The sequence below is a fragment of the Balaenoptera ricei genome, chromosome 9 (genome assembly GCF_028023285.1).
Source record: "Balaenoptera ricei isolate mBalRic1 chromosome 9, mBalRic1.hap2, whole genome shotgun sequence".
NCBI lineage: Eukaryota > Metazoa > Chordata > Mammalia > Artiodactyla > Balaenopteridae > Balaenoptera > Balaenoptera ricei.
In genome coordinates this window covers 68,588,019-68,608,978 of record NC_082647.1, presented here as the reverse complement: position 1 = coordinate 68,608,978, position 20,960 = coordinate 68,588,019, and the positions used below count along the sequence as shown (strand labels likewise).

Here is a 20,960-nt window from a genome sequence, read left to right as displayed (position 1 = left end):
TATTTTTAATTGATATATTTAAAAGATAATAATACATGTATGTATTTAAAAATCTTATGAAGTTAGAAATCTTACACTTTTCTTATAATTTCCAGTAACCACTTTTACATTAGCAAATCGAAATATGATGAATAAAGAAAATAATTATCCTTATCGAGTACTTTCTGTATTGCAGGTATTAGCTTGATTCTTTCACCAAACTATTGGGTTGGCCAAAAAGTTCGTTCGGGTTTTTCTATAAGATGTTATTGCTTACCATAACTTCAAAGAGTAGAAACAATTTCCCCGGGATTCCACTGCTAGTAAATGGCAGAGAAAAGGTTTAAAGTAAGAATTATCTTATTCCAAATCATGTTTGATTTTTTTTTTCCCAGTGAAAAATTGGATGATTTTCTATTTAACCTATATCAAATAATATAAGAATAAACACTGTTGGAATAATGAAGTAGCAAAATCTGAATTATTCATAATCATATACATATAAACATTCCATAAATTTATTCACATATTTTATTTTAAATTTTTATCTAAATATTGATGATTGCCAATTTTCAAAAGGAAGATAAATTCTAGAAAGAAATCACTTTGTTAATATCATAGCAACATATCACATAAGTTTTGATTTGAGATTCTAATATTCTTCTTAATATTATCTAGTTAACACAGACTCTCTAAATATTCTCATTAACCATCGATCTAGTCCACTGTTTGTTTCATTATTTAAAAGTTATTAACACACACCATCACATAATTATAATTGCACATAAGTTCATGAATGCCAGAAATAACTTTAAATAGGCTTTTAGCCATTCAGCCTTTCAAAGACATAGGCAGTGACTCTAGTCAAATCTCATATTTTACCATAATATTTAGGCAAGGCTGTTATTCTTTGTGTTTGTGTGTGTGTGTGTGTGTGTGTGTGTGTGTAATTTTTATGTATGATCTACACTTGAGTCAAGACTCACTAGAAAATGTTATAGGACTAAAACTCAACTTCTTATGATGGTACTGGACTTTTGGAGACCACACAAATGTGCTATTTTTTTTTTTCAATCTGGATGTTGGTTACACAGTTGTGTCCATTTATTCATTGTATACACTTTTTTAAACTAGGTGTTAAATTTCACTGAAAAGTTGAGCAAAAAGCTTCAATGTGACCAAAGAAGACTTTGTCATCTCTGATGAACTTCCAGTTCTTATTCTATCTCACTTGGAGGCACCATATCAATCAAATTACTCAAACCCAAAACCAGCGAGTCATTTCTAATACTTTCCTCCTGCTTAGCACTCAATCAGTCAATGCCCAATCAATCATCAAGGCCAGTATTTATCTCTTAAATATGTCATGAATATTCCTTTCCATCCACACTACTACTGTTCTAATTCAGCAGTTATTTTATATCTTCCTAACATTGAGCCCACCAAAAAAATCATTCATACAGTGTCCAAGTGATTGTTCTAAAATGCAAATAAGATGCACTGTTTAAAACATTTCTGTAGTTTCTTGTTTTTAGAATCAAGTCTCATCTCCCTAACATGAGTAGCCTTTCCTTTTCAGACCCACTTGTGTAGAGTTAGAAAAAAAAAGTATGAGGACAGAATTCCAAGGAAAGCCATTATTGAAGAGATAGGCAGGAGAGTAACCAAGTAAACCGAGATGAAATGGCCTGGAAAATAGGAGGAAAACTAGGAGTTGGTCTGATCCTAGTCAAGGAAAGAGAGTGTTAAAGAAAGGAGGGAAACAAATTAGAGTCAAATTTGCCTCAGGATCGAGGATATCAGTTATAATGGAGTGATAAATTACACTCTAGATGGCAGTAGGATAAGGAGTACAAGTTAGTAGAGAAAGCAAAGAGAGAAATCATAGTTGAAAATTTTAAGCTGTGATGTAGAAAGCCAGACTTCAGTAGGGTCAGAGGGAGTGAGGAAGTGAAGTCAGAAATTCTAGTCAGTAGTTTTAAGAAGTTTGGGTGAAAGATAAAAAGGAGAGTGCCAATATTTTGCAGGCACAGAAGGTTAAGGGATTTTTGTTTACATTATAGATACCTGAAGAATCTTAATGGTATGGAAAAAGAGCCTATAAAGAAGCAGAGGATGAAGTACTGGAGAGAAAGGATATAAACTCCTAATGTATTGTGATTCCTAAGAGATGGATAAGGGATAGGATCCAAGCACGGGTCAGGGGACTGGTCTTGGAATGGAGGAAGGGGACCTGTGATGTAACAGAGGGAAGGAGAACCAGGTATGTTTGGAAAGTTCCTTTGGTTAGCTGTGTGTGTGTGTGTGTTTGTTTGTGTGTGTTTGTGTTTGTGTTTGTGATGGAGGTGAGGCCACCTTCACAGGTGTAAAAAGAGTGAGAAAGTCTAATATGTCCAAAAAGTCAAAGTCTGTGTGTGAAACACTATTGACCAACTAGCTTATTTTGGAGCAAAGTTTAATTTAAAGGATGACCCAAACAGAATCTTTCATCTATATTCACATTTCCCTTGAACACAACTCATATGAACATTGTTGGTCCACTCCCATTCTCCAGCACCTCTAAACTCTCCAATTCCAACAGCATTCACTGGTTTCCCTTCCATTATGTTGCCTTCTCTTGATCTTTTCACTCTTTTTGATGACACACCCCCACAAGGTGTGCATCAGATGTATTATATTCCCTTTCAGATGTGTTATATTCCCATTCAGATGTATTGTATTCCCCCTCTGGAGATAGTAATTATTTTTATGTTATTATTTTATTTTATTGTGGAAAGAACACTGAGATCCAGCCTCTTAACAAAATTTTAAGTGTCCAATATATTATTGACTCAGGTACAGTGTTGTACAGCAGATCTCTAAAGTGTATTCATCTTGTTTGACTGAAGCTTTATACCCTTTAATTAATAACTGTTTTTTCCTCTCCCCAGCCCCTGCCAACAACCATTCCACTGTTTGATTCTATGATGTTGACTCTTTTAGATATCTCATAAGAAATTTAATTATTTTTTTTATAGTGCTTTTCTCCATAAAGTCAATTTAAGAAGCATCTGAACTTTCTTTTTGCAGTAGATAGGGGAAGAGGGAAAAAAAATCAGTGCGCAAACAGCAGAGGAGGAAGTTGTGAGTCCTTGTGTGTTAACAGTTTGTGTTCTATCACAAATAGTGTTGTATACATTATAACATTTAAGGGTTATATGTCTTTATTTGCCACTATGATAAATCTTGTAGGACACACAGTACTGAATCGTGTGTAATAACTGCTCAGGAATGGCATGTGGAAGATATTTAGGAGTTTGAGATTTTACTACCTCTCTTCTTATGGACATCCCAGGAATACTTCACAGGGGTTCATGATTTGTGCAAGGCAGAGATTAAAGTAATGTCTCTAATATTCATTAATTCTATACATCTGTGTAATCTGTAATACACTAATAAATGTGACAACTGTGTTTACTTATCTTCAAACAAGCCAAAATGCAAGATACTTTCCCTTGCATAAGGATTAGGCCTTTACTTTTAGGTTGGAAAAGCATGACCAAATAGTTTAAATGTTACTGAAGCAATTCTGATATGTGTTCTTTTATTTTTATTTATGGATTTTCCTTTGGTGCTTTCAACTAGAGCTATCATCTCTGCCCCAGACTCTAGCTCCCCCCTCCTTCCCAGTAGGATTGCTCCTTCCTTCAGTAAATAAAACCTGTTGAAAAGATTGCCCCTTTCTCTGCTGCCCACCACAAGGCCCTTAATAGACTATTTACAGCCCTCTTTTGGAGTTGTAAAAAGCAGACAGACAGGAATTACTTTCCCTCATAATTTTAATTTTTTCAAGATACTGAGTAGACTTTAATTTGTATATTACATTAGAAGGAAAGTAATTTTATCTCTGAAATCTTTTGCAAATTCACTTACCGATATTATTCATTCATAAGGGTGATGTATATAGCGTGATGTATATAGCCCTTTATCCTCTTTAAAGTACTGGTTTACTGATGTGGGAGTTCTGTAGTCACTTTGTAGGATGTTCTTTGTAGCATCAAGGCTTGAGGTAGTTTTGCTGAGTGATTTTGGAGTCAAGTTCTTCTAACTTAAGTTAGATAAATTAGGAGCCTCTGATTATGGTCTCAAGCTACTGACTTACTGATTTTATTCTCTTCAAGGAGAAAATATGAGTTTTTATTCTCTTCGAGAAAATATGATTACAAGAAAGGACAGTTAACGTTATATTTGTTCTTGAGGACAAATAATAAGGACAGATGTATTTATTTAACAATTACCAGTCAACATCATTTTGTTTCCCAACATCACCTAGGAAATACATCATTAATTAAATGAAACCTACTATTAGATTACAAATAGAATTATGGATGCAAGCAGCTTCTCCTGATTTTCTGAATAATATTAGTTTTTTTAGGAAATATGATATGCTAATGGCATGAACAGCAGCTAATGTTGAAACACCTCTTGACAAGAACGTGATCAAAAGGAACATTAAGTGAATATCCATATTGCTGGGTTAAATAAGGGAGTCACACCCTGAGCCACGGATTGCCCTTCTGGAGAGCTGCATAACCTCAGGAAAGTCCATTAAACCCAGACAGATCTTTTCATTTTGAAATAAAGATATAAATATCTGTCTCTTTCTGTCAAAAAATCCAAATATCTAATTTAGCAAAAGTAATCAGGTGAAAACAGAAATTTTTCCAGAAATCCTTTAGAAATCATGTCTCTGTATAAATATAACATTGTAATTTTAAGCATAAGGAAAAATTATTGAGTGAAATATTTCCCAGAAATCACCATTACAGAATCTGCAGACTCCCTGACTTTGTGTTTTCAGAGGAATGAGTTGCTAGGGAAGTTATCACCTATTTTTTCATTATTTTGTGTTTGGCTTCATGGAGCAATAACAAAATTACAAGTTAGGGGATCCTTTTCTCGGGAGGACAACTGGAGGAAGTCACTTCAGAGCTACTGTGGCCATCAAGATGTTTTAAAGGACCAGGCTCCTTATTTTTTCCCTTGCAGTTTTCAGCAGTCGCCTTTATCCTTAAGGTATCTGCTTATACCTCTTAGGAATTACATCCACTTTCCTGCAAGTAAATTGGTGGTGGTGGTGATGATGGTGGGTAGATAGGAACTATATCTATATCACCATTCTTTGCTATAAAGAGGAGCCCTGAGGACTTAGGGTTTGTTTGTTTGCTTACTTGCTTACTTGTTTATTAGCTGGGTATATGGCTGGCCAGATGAAATAAGAGTTCTGTTGGTTAAAAAGAGGAGGGAAATAGATATTGGGAAGGCAACAAGCAGCATCTGCCACAGCCCAGTTTTACCCTGTTAGAACCAAAATCCCTTGGGTAGGTATACAGTTCTAGGAAAGGAATATTTTACAGAAAAAAAGATGAAATCTATCTAAGGAACTTTCCTATGTGATGACAGATAGATAGGAAGGAGAAGGTGGAGGGACAGGAGTGGGAAAGAGGAAAAGAATGAAATGTAGTGCAATACTCTTCAATGAGTTTTTCCCCTGAGATAGACCAAATAAAAACATATGCTGTCACTTTCAAATACCTTATTGAAATCAACCAACTATTAGTATCATCATTTTTCAGATATAAAGAATATAATCTTATTTGGAAATCATTCCTGTAATAAAGCTAGCATGATTTTGGAAGCAATTGGCCTTTAGAGACAGTGGACTACATGACTATAAACTATTTATATGTATGTGTGTGTGTGTTTGTGTTTGTATATGTATGTATATATGTATGTATGGCTACTCCAACTTGATGACTTATGATAGGTTATACAAACTGATGAACCCTTCAGTATTTTTTTTATCATAGTATTTACCTTATAGATTTAAATGGGATAAAGACTATATAATTGCACCTTGTACTTAATGCTTGGTGCATCACGGGGACTATTGGCATTCATTGACTTTATGAATGTTTTATAGAGAGCCTTACTTTTATACTTTTCCCATGAAAATCATCCTAGTTCTCTTTTTGGTTTTGTTAAACTACTTATCTCCCAGCATCAGTGTTGTCCTCCGGGGGACTCCCCCCACCTCCTGTTTTACATGCAGGCTTACTTCCACCCTCACCTCTGACAACTACTCTCTTCCCTACTTACAGACAGTAAATAAAAATCCTGTTGTTTTCTAAATTTCAATTCCCCTCTTCCTTCGTGTCCACCTCAGCTCCTTCTCCTGCCCATTTCACTCCATCTTCCTTCACCCCCATCTCACTCCAGTTTTCTTGTTGTGCTCATATCAGCTTGGTCATTCTCACGTTCAGTTTCATTACTGGTAATCATACACCAGGTGTCAAATTAGATTTATTTTGCAAATGCAAGAATTATTCCTTATTTGAGATATTATGGAAATGGTCCCTGTCTTGTGTCCTTATGTTGTAACATCATGTGCAGTATTCCAGGTTCTCATGCCCTGGAGTCCTGGCCTGCTTTCATTGACTCTGGTCCTATCCTACACCTTAACTGTGAAACAAGGGTTGACTTATTTCTTGTCAGTCATGGGGAGGGTATCTTCCTATTATACTAACTCATATTCCCCTCTGTAGTCCCCTCTGACTCCATCTGAACGCTCTGAAAGGGAATATCTAGGGTTTCCCTTTCCAGGATGGCTCTATAACACTACAGTACCTCTTGAGAAGTTCAGGTTTACATCAGGTTTTAGGCACGTTGATTTTCTCTACTAGAGTAATTTAATCAGGGCATCACCAAAACTACGAAAGTTGATTTAAATATTCCTGTGCTACTTAGGTATCAACTTCTGTGTCCTTATTATATAAACTGCACACTCTTTCTTTAGTTCTCATCTTAGGCTCTATAGAAAGAGAGCTCCTGATCTAATGATTAACTGTTACTAAAACTGTTATTAATTGGGCTTTCATGGATTTTTATTGAAGTATAGTTGATTTACAATGTTGTGTTAGTTTCGGGTGTACAGCAAAGTGATTCAGTTATATATATATTATATATAAAATATATATATATACATATATATAATATATATATTCTTTTACAGATTCTTTTCCCTTATAGGTTATTACGAACTATTGTACTATACAGTAGGTCCTTGTTGGTTATCTATTTTATATATAGTAGTGTGTGTATGTTAATCCCAAACTCCTAATTTATCCCTGCCTCCTTTCCCCTTTGGTAATGATAAGTTTGTTTTCTCTGTCTGTGGGTCTATGTCTGTTTTGTATATAAGGTCATTTGCATCATTTTTTTAGATTCCATATGTAAGCAATATCATATGATATTTGTCTTTCTCTGTCTGACTTACTTCACTCAGTAAGATAATCTCTGGGTCTATCCACGTTGCTACAGATGGCATTATTTAATTCTTTTTGATGGCTGAGTAATATTCCATTGTATAAATATACCATATCTTCTTTACTCATTCATCTGTCGATGGACATTTAGATGCTTTCATGTCTTGGGTGTTGTAAATAGTGCTGTAGTGAACATTGGGGGTGCATGTATCTTTTCGAATTATGGTTTTCGTGGATTTTTCAAGATCTCCTTATATCATTTCCTGTTAGGAATCAAACTGAAATTATAAAAGCAATCATTTGGATTACACTTCAGTCACCATTATGTTATCTATACTGTTTACTAAATTTGAGATTTCTTGGCCTTCAAACTTAGGAATTTTTAATCGAAAGAAGCACTTTGAGAGAAATTTCGGTTTTTTTCTTTCAGTTAAAAACCAGTCAGGAATTGGAGTTAAAAACCAGTCAGGAATTGGCGAAGTAAAACAAAATTATATATAAGGGAACATTTTGACCATAGAAATCATACAGTTGTGATACTAGTAAGTGTATAGTAAGTTTATTATTCTTTCTACAAATTTGTTCACAGAATTTTAGGTTAATGTAAACTGTTCTAGAAGTTTTCTGGCACTGCTAATCCCATGTATTGTGTGTGACAAAGAGCAGGATCAGGACTTGTGATTTAAGTTCTCTTCTTGGCATGTCTCTCTAGATTCCCTAGAGTCAGATCTTCTTTCCAGTAACCTGATCTAGTCTGTCTGGTTTCATGAGCTCTTCTGTATTAAATACATGTAAACAAGAGGAATTTTCAGTAAGATTGTTAAAATTTAGATGAAATCTTCTTATTTTACTACATAATTTTAGGTATGGGTGTTCTGTTTTGGAATTTAAACTCAGACTAATCATTTGTACTTTTTCTTTCACTCTTGTCAAAATCTATTACAATTTTAACAGATTTTTATTTATAGGAGATGAAAAATATAATACTTACATTCCAGTAATGTTTATCAAAGATAATTTTAAATAGCTTTGGCTTTTTGGAATAAAATGGCAATCTAGGAAGTTGAGTATAATAAAATGCTTAGGAATAGTTATAATAATGAACTGTAATTTCATGCACAGAATTCCTGAAATTCACTTATAGGAGAACACTATAGACTCTTCTACCACCTTTTATCCTTATTGACCATATTCCAGACCTGTATTGGCTTTGTTTAATCTACTTTGCTCATCTAGGCTATGAGCAGTATTTAAGGTTAATTCTATATTTAAAATTCTAAGGTTCTATTTCTTCTCAAAATATGAAAATTGAGATTATGAAACAGAAGGAAACTGCTAGGGACAGGCATGTTTTTTGGGTCAAAGAGTGAAAGATAATAGTTTAACATGATAGAAGAGGAAAGGAATGAAAAATCCTAAGAAAACTAGGAAATACCACAACATAGCAGTCTGGAGTCATTCAGTGTAGAGTGAACAGCCCTTCACCCAAGGTCTGTGATATTTAATAGGGTGACCCTAGCCATTAGGAGTAGCTTAAAGGTGATGCTATATATCAATTTCAATGAGATAAAATATTAAATTAATCTATAAGTTAAATTTATATATTTCATAAAATACTTTTTATCCCAAATTAATAAAATTTAAAAGTCTAGTGTATAACATATGGTGGTAATATATTTATGTGGAATACATCATTCTTTGATAAAGCCAGGAAAATTTGATAAAGCCAGGCATGTGACTTTTTAAAATAAGAAAGTTTAGTGTTTATTTTCAGGTACCATGTAATACTATTTTATTTAATTAACCCAAAATTTTATATATCATTTTGTAATTATATGTATATTATATACATACATATATAGACACAATTTATACTCTGTAGTCCAATGGACATCTTAGTTGTCAATTATTTTTTATATATTTGGTGCTTATGCTTCTTAGACTTCTATGTTCTTACACATAGTTTTCCATTCTGCTATAAGCATTGAATCTTTAGGACTAAGTCCTCCATTCTGGACTGCTTCTGTGTGCCTCTCTAGATTCTCTCTCTGCCTTTCTCCATCTTTCTTTCTGCTTGAGCAGTATCCTATATAGACATCAGATTCCTTTTGCCCTCTTCCTTCTGATTCGCTTGGCCAGTTGCAAGCCCCAGGGAGAGATGGATGGGAGGAAAATACGGTTAGGGTATTTATATTCTTGCTTACCTCAATGAAAACTCACCTGCAACTGGATGTCTTTTTCTTTCAAGGCCATCTTCTCCAGGTAACTCTCTTCTTCTGGGTCTGGTAACTGCCTCCTCACATTTTCTGAAGGACTTAGGTGTGGTAACAGCTTCCATTTACTTATCCCAGTATTCTGCATGAGACTGTTAGTTTTCCAAAGACTTTTTGGTAATCATTTAATGAGAATAAACTTTCCTTCATTTAGGATAAATGTACCTTGTCAGATTAGTGTGTATCATCTCTTTTTTGATGGAATGCTGATGATGCACTTTCTTTCGTTGTAAAGCTGCCATTTCCCCAAGGGTCTCTTCATAAATGGGAGACAGAGTGGAAAGACGCTGAAGTGGGAACGGGCCTCATCTCACTTATAATTCCAAGTCTCACCTCCCTCTGCAACAGGGTCACCTAAAGTGGCATGACTCTCTCCAACTTCATTAAATGATTGGGGAAAAAAAAGAAAACTAAACTAAAGAGTATTATAAAATTTGAATGCAATAATTTAAGCTAAATGCTAAATTTAACATTTGTCATCATCCAAGAGAAAGTAATTTAAAGAAATTTCTTAATTTAAAAAATTAAGTAATTCACGAGAAGCCAGCTCAAAGTGAAGACTTTTTGCAGAAGTCTCCCCTTGAAAACTCTGCTTTTGAATCTGTGTCTACCACTTAGCAAATCCTGTATCCTACCCCAAGGACTGACTTTATTCTAAGACCTTTCTTCTTGCTCTCAGTCATGTATATCTCTAAGTCTGAGTTTTTAATTCTAGAAAAATGCCCTGGTTGTCCCAGGAATGTAATCCAAAGCTAACTAACAGAGGTCCACAATGGGTTCCATCTAAAGTACTCACAGCAGGATAAGTTGCAGATACACAACTTGATGCCTCTGAGTTCCTTTGGAATCACATACACATATGCACATGCACACACCTACATACTAAAAACCAGTTCCAAGACAGTAAATGCAATCTAATAGAGAAAAGTCCACCTGTTTCCATTGATACTCAAGTTCAGAAGAAACTTACCACCCCTCACATCTTTGAACCCCAGCTCCTTAAGTCATTGCAACTCAGGATGGTATGCATTTCCATTGATTGTTCTTCTGTTTCCTTCAGTACTTCTCATTTTCTTCTGTGGGACTTGCAGTGGTAGGTTTCTTTTCCCCTTGATATTTGTAATTGTTGTTGTCTTGAACGGGATAATTTTCCCTTACTTTGTTTTAATGTAGTCAGTTCTACTAATTTTACATGCTATTCGTATATGTGGATAACTCTTTAAACTCTTAACTTATGTGGCTTTCAAATAAGTCCTTTGGATTTTCTATATAGGGCATTATGTCATCTATAAATAATTATAGTTTTTCTCTTTCTTCGTAATACATACACCTTTTCTTATTTTTTCCTTGACCTATTGCATTTCTAAAGACCTCCAATGCAATGTTAATAAGTACTAATCAGGGTTTTCTAAGGTTGAATTCTTTCTTGTCCAAGCAAGAGATTCTGCTTTTCTAAGATTTTTCTGTTTGACTGTTTCATCCCACTGTATGTATTTGACATACAGAATTTGTTATGCCTATTTGAATCTTCTCATATGCCTTTTTGCTAAATTACAGGTTCCAAACATCATGTTAAATACAAAAAATAATGCAATTAGAATTGAGAGAATAAAAATAACTGGATTCAGACAAAATTAAAATATTGTAAGATAATCCTTTTCTCAAAAAACCTGTAGGAATAGACGATGTATTAGTTTCCTATGCCTGCTGTAACAAATTACCACAGACTTGTGGCTTAAAACAACAGATATTTATTCTCTCACAGTTCAAGAGACTAGAAGTCCAAATTTAGTATGCTTGGGCAGAAATCAAGGTGTCAACAGCTTTGTGCTCCTTTTGGAGGCTGTAGGGGAGAATACATTGCTTGCCACTTGCAGCTTCTGGTAGCTGCCAGCATTCCTTGACTTGTGCTTGTATCACTCCAGTCTCTGCCTCATCCTCTTCTGTCTGTAAAATCTCCCTCTGTCTCTGTCTTACAAGAACACTTGTAAGGGCATTTAGGTCCCACCTGGATAATTCAGAATAATCTCCTCATTTCGTGATCCTTAGTTGAATCACATTTGCAAACAGTTTACCATATAAGGTAACATTTCTAGGTTCCAAGGATTAGTGACAGATATATTTAGGGGTTACCATTCATCCCACTACAGTCTGCGCTCTGACCCCCAAAAGATTCAGTTCTGTCCCACTTGCAAAATATTTTCACATCATCTGAGTATCTCCAGTGTCTCAATCTGTTATGTCATCAACTCAGGTCAAAAGTCTTATCTGAATGTCATCACCTCAGAGTCCCAAATCCTATCTTCTCAATCATCAAAATCAGTTATAGGTGAGACTCAGTATTATACATTCCGAGGAAAAATTATTCACTGTGAACTTGTAAAACTAGAAAACAAGTTATCTGCTTTAAACAGTGATGAAACAAGCATAGTATAACAGTTAGACATTCCTACTCTAAAAGAAAGAAAGAGTAAGATAGAAAGGATTCACCGGCCCCAAGCAATATGAATACTTGACTTGATCACATCTGCAAGAACTTTACAAGGTTCCAAGGATTAGGTTTTGATACCTTTGTGGGCCACCATTCAGCCCACTGCAGATGACATCATGAAAAATATTAACTTACATATAAAGAGAAAACCTAAATAAATCATAGAAATTTTTAAAAATGGTCATAATGTTGCTTCCAAAAACCACCGGGCCAGCAATTCACAAATGATTCTTTAAAACCTTCAAAGAACAAATCCTATGCATTATTAACTATTCTGAACCATAAAAATGGAAACCTTCTGATTCCCTTTATTAAGCCAACACAATAAATATCAATATCTGACAAAATCTGCCTATGAAACAATCCCATTTGTAGCTATTGGTGTAATTTTCTTAAATAATATATTAACAGAGAGGACATTATGTAATTCGGACATTCAGGTAAAGATTGTCAGGAGAGCAAAGATTGTTTATTGCAGATGGGAAATATATTATGGGGCTCTAATCTCATATTTAAAATTTCAAAATCTAACAAACCTCGGAAAACCAATTTTTTCCCATTATTTATTTGGTGAGATATATAACCAGAACTGACATGTTCTTTGTAGCGTTTATTTATCTTTCTTTAAGTCAGTATTCGTATGTACTAGTACAGAAATATGTGAATTTTACAGTGTGTTGTTCCCTCTGGGTTTGTTATTTAATGTGTCACATATGCACAGTATAGCCTTTTTAAAGTCCCCAAAGTTTTAAATAGCAAAGCACAGCTGTCTCTAGGTACTTCATCCAATGCACATAGGAATTTATTTAATTTACTATATCAATAAACCAAAAGAGAAAATCATGTGAATCTCAAAATGATAACTATATTTCTATAATAATAAGAGCTAACATTTATTTCCTTGCTTTATACATGCCAGATGCTGTTTTAGCTATCTTCCCGGTATTAGAACATCACGTCTTCATAATAAAGCAGGTACTATTAGTTTCACTCCTATTTTAAAGATAGGAAATTAGAAACACTGATAGCCTGAACAACTTTTCAAGGTCAAAGATCCAGTTAATTTTAGAGCCAGGTCTTGAACCCAGACATTTTAACTCCAGAGTCCAAGTTCTTAACCTCTCTGCTATGCACATTGTCAGTCAGTATCTGGTGGTCATTTTAATCGTTTGTCCATTCATTCAGTCAATCACAACTTGAGTGCTTGGTCTTTCCTAGGCTAGTGAAATGACATGATATCTAGTTCTGTGATATGGAAATGAATAAAACATGTCATGTCCTCATAGAGCTTACATAACCTTACACAAAGCTTAAGAGGAGAAGATGATTAAAAAGCTGCAAAAGAAAAATACATAGCATGCCAGATTGTGTTAACATGCTGTATGTTAAGATGGTAATTGATACGGAAAAATATATCAAGAAAGGGAGATGAACTCTTAATAAAATATAACTGGATGAATCATTTCCAAGCCTGATAAAAACTTAATTTCTCAAAAGTAAAGACAGCATTTTGATTAATAATAATATACTGCATACAGTCTCATTAAATTAAATCTGCAAAAGTGTACCAGCATTTCCATTTGGTATTGTTCTGGATGTACTATATAAAGCAATTAGATAAGAAAAAAAGACTTAGAGATGGAAATGTTTGAATGGAGCCAGAGCATGTATCATTATTTATAGATGATAGGACTGTATTCCCAGAAAAAAATGAATCAATTGAAAGGAACCATAAAATAACAGAATTATAAGGTTTAAAAGATTAATAATAATCAAAATGTTTTCTATATGAAACATAGCCAGTTAAAAAGATAAAATAAAAGAGGGGTATATTACAGTAAATACAAAAGTAAGATAAATATGTATGAAATTAACATAAATAAATACATTGGACTTAATATGAAGGAAACTTTGGCGCCCACTAAGAATCATATGAGAAAACGTAATAAGCAGGAAAATATATGTTTTAAAAGATAGGACCTGATACTATAAAATATCCCAGTTCTCCCAAAATTTATCTATCAAATCAGATCTAATTGCAGTACCAAAGGATTTTGCCTGGGTATTCATAGCAAGGTAATTTGAATAAAAACGATGTCAAATTTTACCAGAAAGTACAAATCTTCTATATAACCATAAAACTTTGTAAAAGAGTGAAATAAATGGGGAATGTGACTCTTGCCCATCCAGATATGAAAATTGATTACAAAACTACATTTAAAATAGTTTAGTATACTGGTTCAGAGTAACAGAGATGCAGAGATGAAAATTTATTATGTAATAAATTGTGTCTTTCAAACAAAGAGGGACAGGTAAATTATTCAAAAACTCCTATTAATATACATAATATGTATTTTGGCAAAAATTAGGCAAGATTTCTACTTTTATGCCAAAATAATACAAAATGATTCAAATATTACACTGTAAAATATGAAGTCATAAAGGCCAAACATACAAAAAGTAGTAATATTCCTAATTCTGGAGAAAAGAAAGATGTTTCTAAGCATGACTCAAAACTCAGAAAGAAAATGTTGATATATCTGAAATATAAACATTTTAAACTCTACAAGGTAAAACAAAGTCAAAAAACAAACTTGTAAAATATTTGCAATGCATGACTTTGTCTACACTAGTAAAAAGCATAAAATGCCTGGGTTCTAGAGGCAGTTTCCTGTATTGAACTGTTAATTCCACAACCTCTTCCTGTATAGTCTAGAATGATTCTAAGATCCATAATCCTCAGATTTCTCATTCATAACACATATGTAACAATAGACATCTCATAAAATTTTGTATGAGGTTAAATGAAATACTACATGTAAAGCTTTTAAAACAGTGCTTTAACAGTAGTAAATATTTAATTATTATTCATTGTTATCATTATGGTTATTAATATAAATAAATGTTTCCTTAAGGTACACAGACAAAATGGATAATGTACTTGAATAGGTAGTCCACATAAGAATAAATATGAACAAAAGCATATGAAAAGATAGTCAATTTCAATCAACAATAATGAAAATTTATTTAAACAATTGTGACAACCTTTTAGCCCATCAAATTCAGAAACTGATAAACTTAATGATAACCAGTCATCTTACACACTACTAGTGGGAATATGTTAACTTTTTGGAGAATAATTTTTCACTCTATAATGAAATGTAATATTTACATACACTTTTAGCCAGGAATTCCACTTGAGTATTTGTTGTAAAGAAATATTCACAGAGCTGCATAAAGGTTGTATAGAATTTGGTATCACAATATTAAACAACATCAAATTTGGTAGCAAAATATTAAACCCAAACCACTACCGGTAGGAAAATAGCTACCTAAATAATGGCACATCCATTAAAGAGAAGAGGTTGCTGACATTAAAAACTACAGGAAAATACCTGTTTACTGATATAACAAGATGTCTGAGCTTTACTTATAAGTGAAAAAACCCCCAGTTTCAGCACAGTTTGTATAATATAAACCTATTTTTGTAAATATACATATGTGCATATATATTTTCATACATGTATACTTTATATATAGACAGTTTTCAAAATGATGGATGAGAAAGGATCTTGGTTATTATCTCTAGGAATTAAAATTGGGGAAATGTGAGACTCGCTTTTCATTTCATATACTTTTATATATATTGAATTTTTTTTAACATTACTTTTATTTAAAGTATAGTTTAACCAAAGAAAAAGATCATAATCAATTTGAGAGCTCAGAGTTCTTCAAGGGAGACCCTAAGCGCATATTCTCTGAATACCTTTCGGAGGAGTTTAATAGAAAAAAAAATTCCTTGAAACCCTTGAGGTTGTGCGTGGGGTGAGTGTGGGGTTGAATGCACAAATGGATTTCCAGAAACTGCTCATTGCTATTTTGGAATTATTGGACAGCATAACTGAGAAAATATACTAAAAGCTGTGAGGAGGAATCAATTGGGATGGAGCTGGGAACATTTATTGTCTGTACCAGAACTTTCAAATCGTATAGTTTCATCAGAATTGGCAGACCTCTCTGCCGAAGCAGATGGTGCTGGCTCATAAGGGTTAAGGTTCCAAGAAAGGATACCACTGCATATTTATTAGGATGGTAAAATTAAAAAGACTGTCAAGAGTTGGAGTAGATGTGGAGTGTTGGTAAAGATGTGGAGTAACTGGAACTCTCATACTTTACTAGTAGGAATGCAAATGGTACAAGTACTTTGAAAAATAATGTGGCAGTTTCTTATAAAGTTCAATATACACATACCATATAACTCAGCGGTCTCCTTCCTAAGTGTTTACCCAAAAGACATAATCACACATGTCTACAAAAAGAATTGTGCTGAAAAGTTCATAGCAGCTTTATACATAAAAGCCAAATGTCAGCAACTAATGAATAAACAGATTGTGGTATACTTATTTAATAGAATACTACTTAGCAATAAAAAGGGACAAACCACTGACACTGGAACAAATGGCTGAATCTCAAAAGCATTATAGTAAGTGAAAGAAGCCAGACATAAGAGAATACTTTTAAATTCCATTTATAGGAAATATTAGAAAAGGCAAACTATAATGACAGCAGATCAATGATTTTTAAGGGTGGAGGAGTGTTTGTGTGTGTATATATATACACACACATGCATGCATATACACATACGTGTGTGTGTGTGTGTGTGTGTGTGTTTGTGTCTGTGTGTATATAAATGCAAAGGGCCTTAGGGAACTTTTGGGGGTGATGGAAATTTTCTGTATCATGATTATGAAAGTTGTTATTGATACCTCTGTCAAACATTTAATTGTACACTTAAAATTGCTTTATTGTATGTAAATAATACCTCAAAAATTCAGTTGGAAATCTTTAAAAATATTCAACAAATAAAACACCACAAACTTCAGCTTTTGAAGCTCTTTAGCAAATTGCAATTATTAAAGGAAAAAAAGCTCACACACAGGAAGACATTGTGGTTTATCCATCCAAAAGTAAGGAGGAACTGAACTATTTCAAGAAATCAATGAAAATTCATTCGTCTAGCATACAAGGTTTAATTTTAAATTCCATAATTGCATTTTGGAATAATTCTTGATAACACTTATTTGTAATTAGCTAGATTTATATTCTATCCTAAAATGGAATGAATTGAGAAGATATTTAATTTGGTATAATAACAGTGCAGTTTCCAGAAATACAAATTATTTGGCAAGTTTTGTAAAAATATTTGTCAGAGAAAGTTTCTTTAAATGGATTAAAAAATATAGTACCTATGACATATTTAGGCAAATATATTTTACATTTCAAGAAAAAGATTAGTATTGATAATGTCCTCCTCTTAGTAGAAATCACTGTATATAGGTATCTCAGCACTTTTATTTTCTCAATTTAAAATGTTATGATCCACAGAAAATAATAAAGTTTTTCAAATTAATAACTTAAAATGCAACTTTGGGGATTTAGGGTAAGTTTATGATAAGCCCTTACAGGAAAAGAAAAAAATCAGTCTTTAGAAAAATACCAGTGCAGAGTATTAAAGGCAGATGCGGCTAAGAGGCTGATTCTCTGATATATGTATACTGTGTGTGTGTGTGTGTGTGTGTGTGTGTGTGTGTGTGTATACACACACACATACATACATATTTGCATATATATAAATTAACATACAAATTACTACACAGACTACTTTGAAAATGAGCATAATGGGATTTATTTTTTTTTGCTTTAATAAAGATGGATATGCTTTAGTTCTTCGATCTGATTTTATTTTTTAAATTAAAATGAAAGTATAAATTCAGGAAATAATAAAACCAAATTGAGAGTCAGTAAATACATCTTTCAAATTTATGCAATTCAACTATTTTTTAGCACCCTCTTTTTACTTTAAATAACATTCTAGTATGGATATAGAATATATGAACACCCCAGCTATAACAGAACACTACTGCAATTGCTATACAGAATAATCTCAGAAAATCTCACTACAATACTATAAAGGGGTATCAGTATCCTCTTTTAAAGATAAGGAAGCTGTGACTCATGGTAAATAAGCAATTTGCTCACAATCACAAGTCTTGGAAGTGAAAGTCTGTCCGAATTCAAAGTTTATCCGTTCTAGGATATGAAAGTGATGCCAATTTAATTTCTGTTTCCTACAAACCGCAATGCATAGAGACTGAAAGGGCAAAGTTTATGTAAAAAACCAACATTACTTTAGCTTTTTCTTATTTGGTCTCTTTTTAGAGACCCGTTAGTGCCCCTGAAATATGGCTGCTGGATAAGTTTGCAGGGTTTGGCAGTTCTCTTTCAAGCCTCTTGGGGTTATGCCAAAAGGACAGGGTCCCATGGGAATTTGGTCTGAATTTTCATCCAAATGAACACCTGCTGTCATTGTTCCTTATCCATTCTGTAGTCAGCAAGGCCAGCTCTCTCTTTGTGGTGGGACCCATTCAACACAAGGAAAAGGCATACCAGTGTTCCTCACTAGTTTTTATTTTTCCCCTCTCTTTCCTACGTGATTCTTTGCTGGAGTATCTTGGAGATAGAGGAGCTAAGGTTAAGTTTATCTTTGGCTATTTGGTGTTCTGTATTTCTAGGAATTTAGGCAATTATAGTCCAGTCTACATAAATGGTCTTCTTTTGATACTCTCTCTTTCCTCCTTCCTCCTCTCTTTTCCTTTCTCCCTCTCTCTGTACTATTTGTGTTGCTTTGGAAAGGAAGAGATCTGTTATTGCAAAAGTGTATGCTTATAAAGCAAATTATCCGACACAATCTACTTTTAAAAGTTTCAGTGCTATAACTTACAGAAACAAATAATTCAAGCAGAGGTAAATTCAATGATAGTCTCCCTGTGGATAACTAATATTGATCATTCATTCTTAGTACTTGATTCATATTTCTTTACTTTTGTTTAACTGGTCTGTTGGATGTATGCATTTAATTATAAGGTATTCCAGATTGATTTTGAACCAGATTAGGGATAAAGTCAAAATAAGTGATTTTTAAAATTAATGATAATGCCACATAATATACCATACTCAGATTTTTTCTATAATTTCATACCACAGTAAGACAACTGCACATTCTCAAAAAAGTATATTTATGACTTATTAGTGAGAATTTTTTAAAAAGGAAGAAACTCTGTGACTGGGTTTGAGAGCTATTGAACCAATAAAGGTGAACACCTTGATATTCTTACTTAGCAAACCAGGAAATTGACCACACATATATAACAGAGTTATATCTTAGGATATCAAACCATAGAATTTTTAAATAACTTTTTTATTTTACAAGTGTTGTTTCAGTACGCACCTATCTATACCTTTGTGTCCTTTACACGTGGATTAATTCAATTACTCAACAATTTTTAGAGGATAAAATTGTACAGAAAACACTAGAGTTCTACCACAGCTCTATCTTGCAGGGAAAAGCAGCTCCCGGTCTGCCATCTGCGGCGGGCATTGGTCCCTCTCTTGTTGTGCCTCATGCTTTGTTATGCATGAGTAAGCACATTAGCCTTTTCATTTCAGTCATTAGACTTTTAATCCTTGATTAGTGTTTTCAGGATTCTCTCAAATACACAACTTCTTTATTTCCTTTGTGTTTGGTTTTTCTTTTTCTTTTGTCTCTACTATGAAACGAAATTAACCGTTAATCGCTAAAATAGCCCCATTTCCTTTGAGATTACTGGTAAATATATTAGTTTCTCATTGGAGTGATTAATCATGTGTAGATGAAGAATGGGAAATTATCTCCTTGCTTGGAATAACAGGGCCAACTATTAAAAGTCAGCAAGAACAGTCTGTACTTGAAAAGCTTGAATCAAAGTATTCTACCAATCTCACATGTTGTGTGATTCTGTATCATAGAAACTCTGAATGAATTTCCTAAAAGGGAGAAACATCCATTAGGGTGCAGAACTGGTGCATTTGAGGTCTCAGAGTTCAGTTACACTTGTCCCCAATTCTCCAAAAATAAATTTTTCCCTTTGTTGTTTTTCTCCATTAAGCAAGATATGTCAGAAAGTGGCTTGTGGAATAAACAGTTAATAATTACACATCCAGTACACTCTTAGCCAACTTTGAAGCCACGTATTATACTTACCTTCACTAGATATGCACCCTCAAATTATATTTTTACCCATAATTAATCTCAAAGGACTAGGAGCTTCTCCACCTGATCATTTCTCCACTTAAGCCATTCTTCTAGTTTTTGTGTAACAGTATTTTCAACTACTTTTTGACATTTATGTTCATATGAACTATCTTAAACATACTTTAAGCATGAGGCCAAAACCAGTTATTAAAGGAGATATATAAATTAAATAGAAATCAATTCCTAGAAGTAAATATGAAAAATAACCAATGGTGACTAAATCACACTTGCACGGAATTTATGTGGATTACACATTTCTGCGTAATTGTAGAATATCTTTGCAATGACATTGTTTAGGAAAAGTTGATTTAAAATATTATTCTTCAATTTTTTTCTCTTTTAATCGTTATTTCCACAAGATAATAGGATCATAAACTGTCTTGTTTTTTGTTTCTGTTTCTCTTCTTAGGATGCTTCCATTGCCCACAGATTCCACATCATGAGAGAAAAACACCCAGAAAAATTCAATAGTAGGTAAGATAACATATTATAATTATGGTTGCTGTTGATGAACTATGTCATAAGAAGGATCACTATATGGTATAAAGAATTTTACGTATAATGACTGAATAAGGCTTGGTGTATGTGTAAGTATTAAGACAACAGTGTAAACGAATTTGATTTTTCTTGTTAGGTTTTAGTGAGGTTATAATGCGGAATACAGTGTGGTCATATCTAAGCCCATTCTTATGTGATGAGAAGAAAGATTTCAAGTGTAAGGTGAAAATAGTACCTTATTAAGATATACTGGAAGTCTTTACATGGCTAAATATGTGAGGAGT

At 33.4% G+C, this 20,960-nt stretch overlaps 1 protein-coding gene across 7 annotated transcripts in view; it reads left to right on the top strand.

Annotated features, from left to right (window-relative positions):
* DGKB (diacylglycerol kinase beta) overlaps positions 1-20,960 on the top strand; it is a 639,765-nt gene that overhangs the window by 311,000 nt on the left and 307,805 nt on the right. For all 7 annotated transcript variants that reach the window (XM_059932825.1, XM_059932829.1, XM_059932827.1 and 4 more), the window contains one exon: positions 20,588-20,652. In XM_059932825.1, the coding sequence (XP_059788808.1) occupies positions 20,588-20,652 (65 nt within the window). The remainder of the gene's footprint in view (positions 1-20,587; positions 20,653-20,960) is intronic.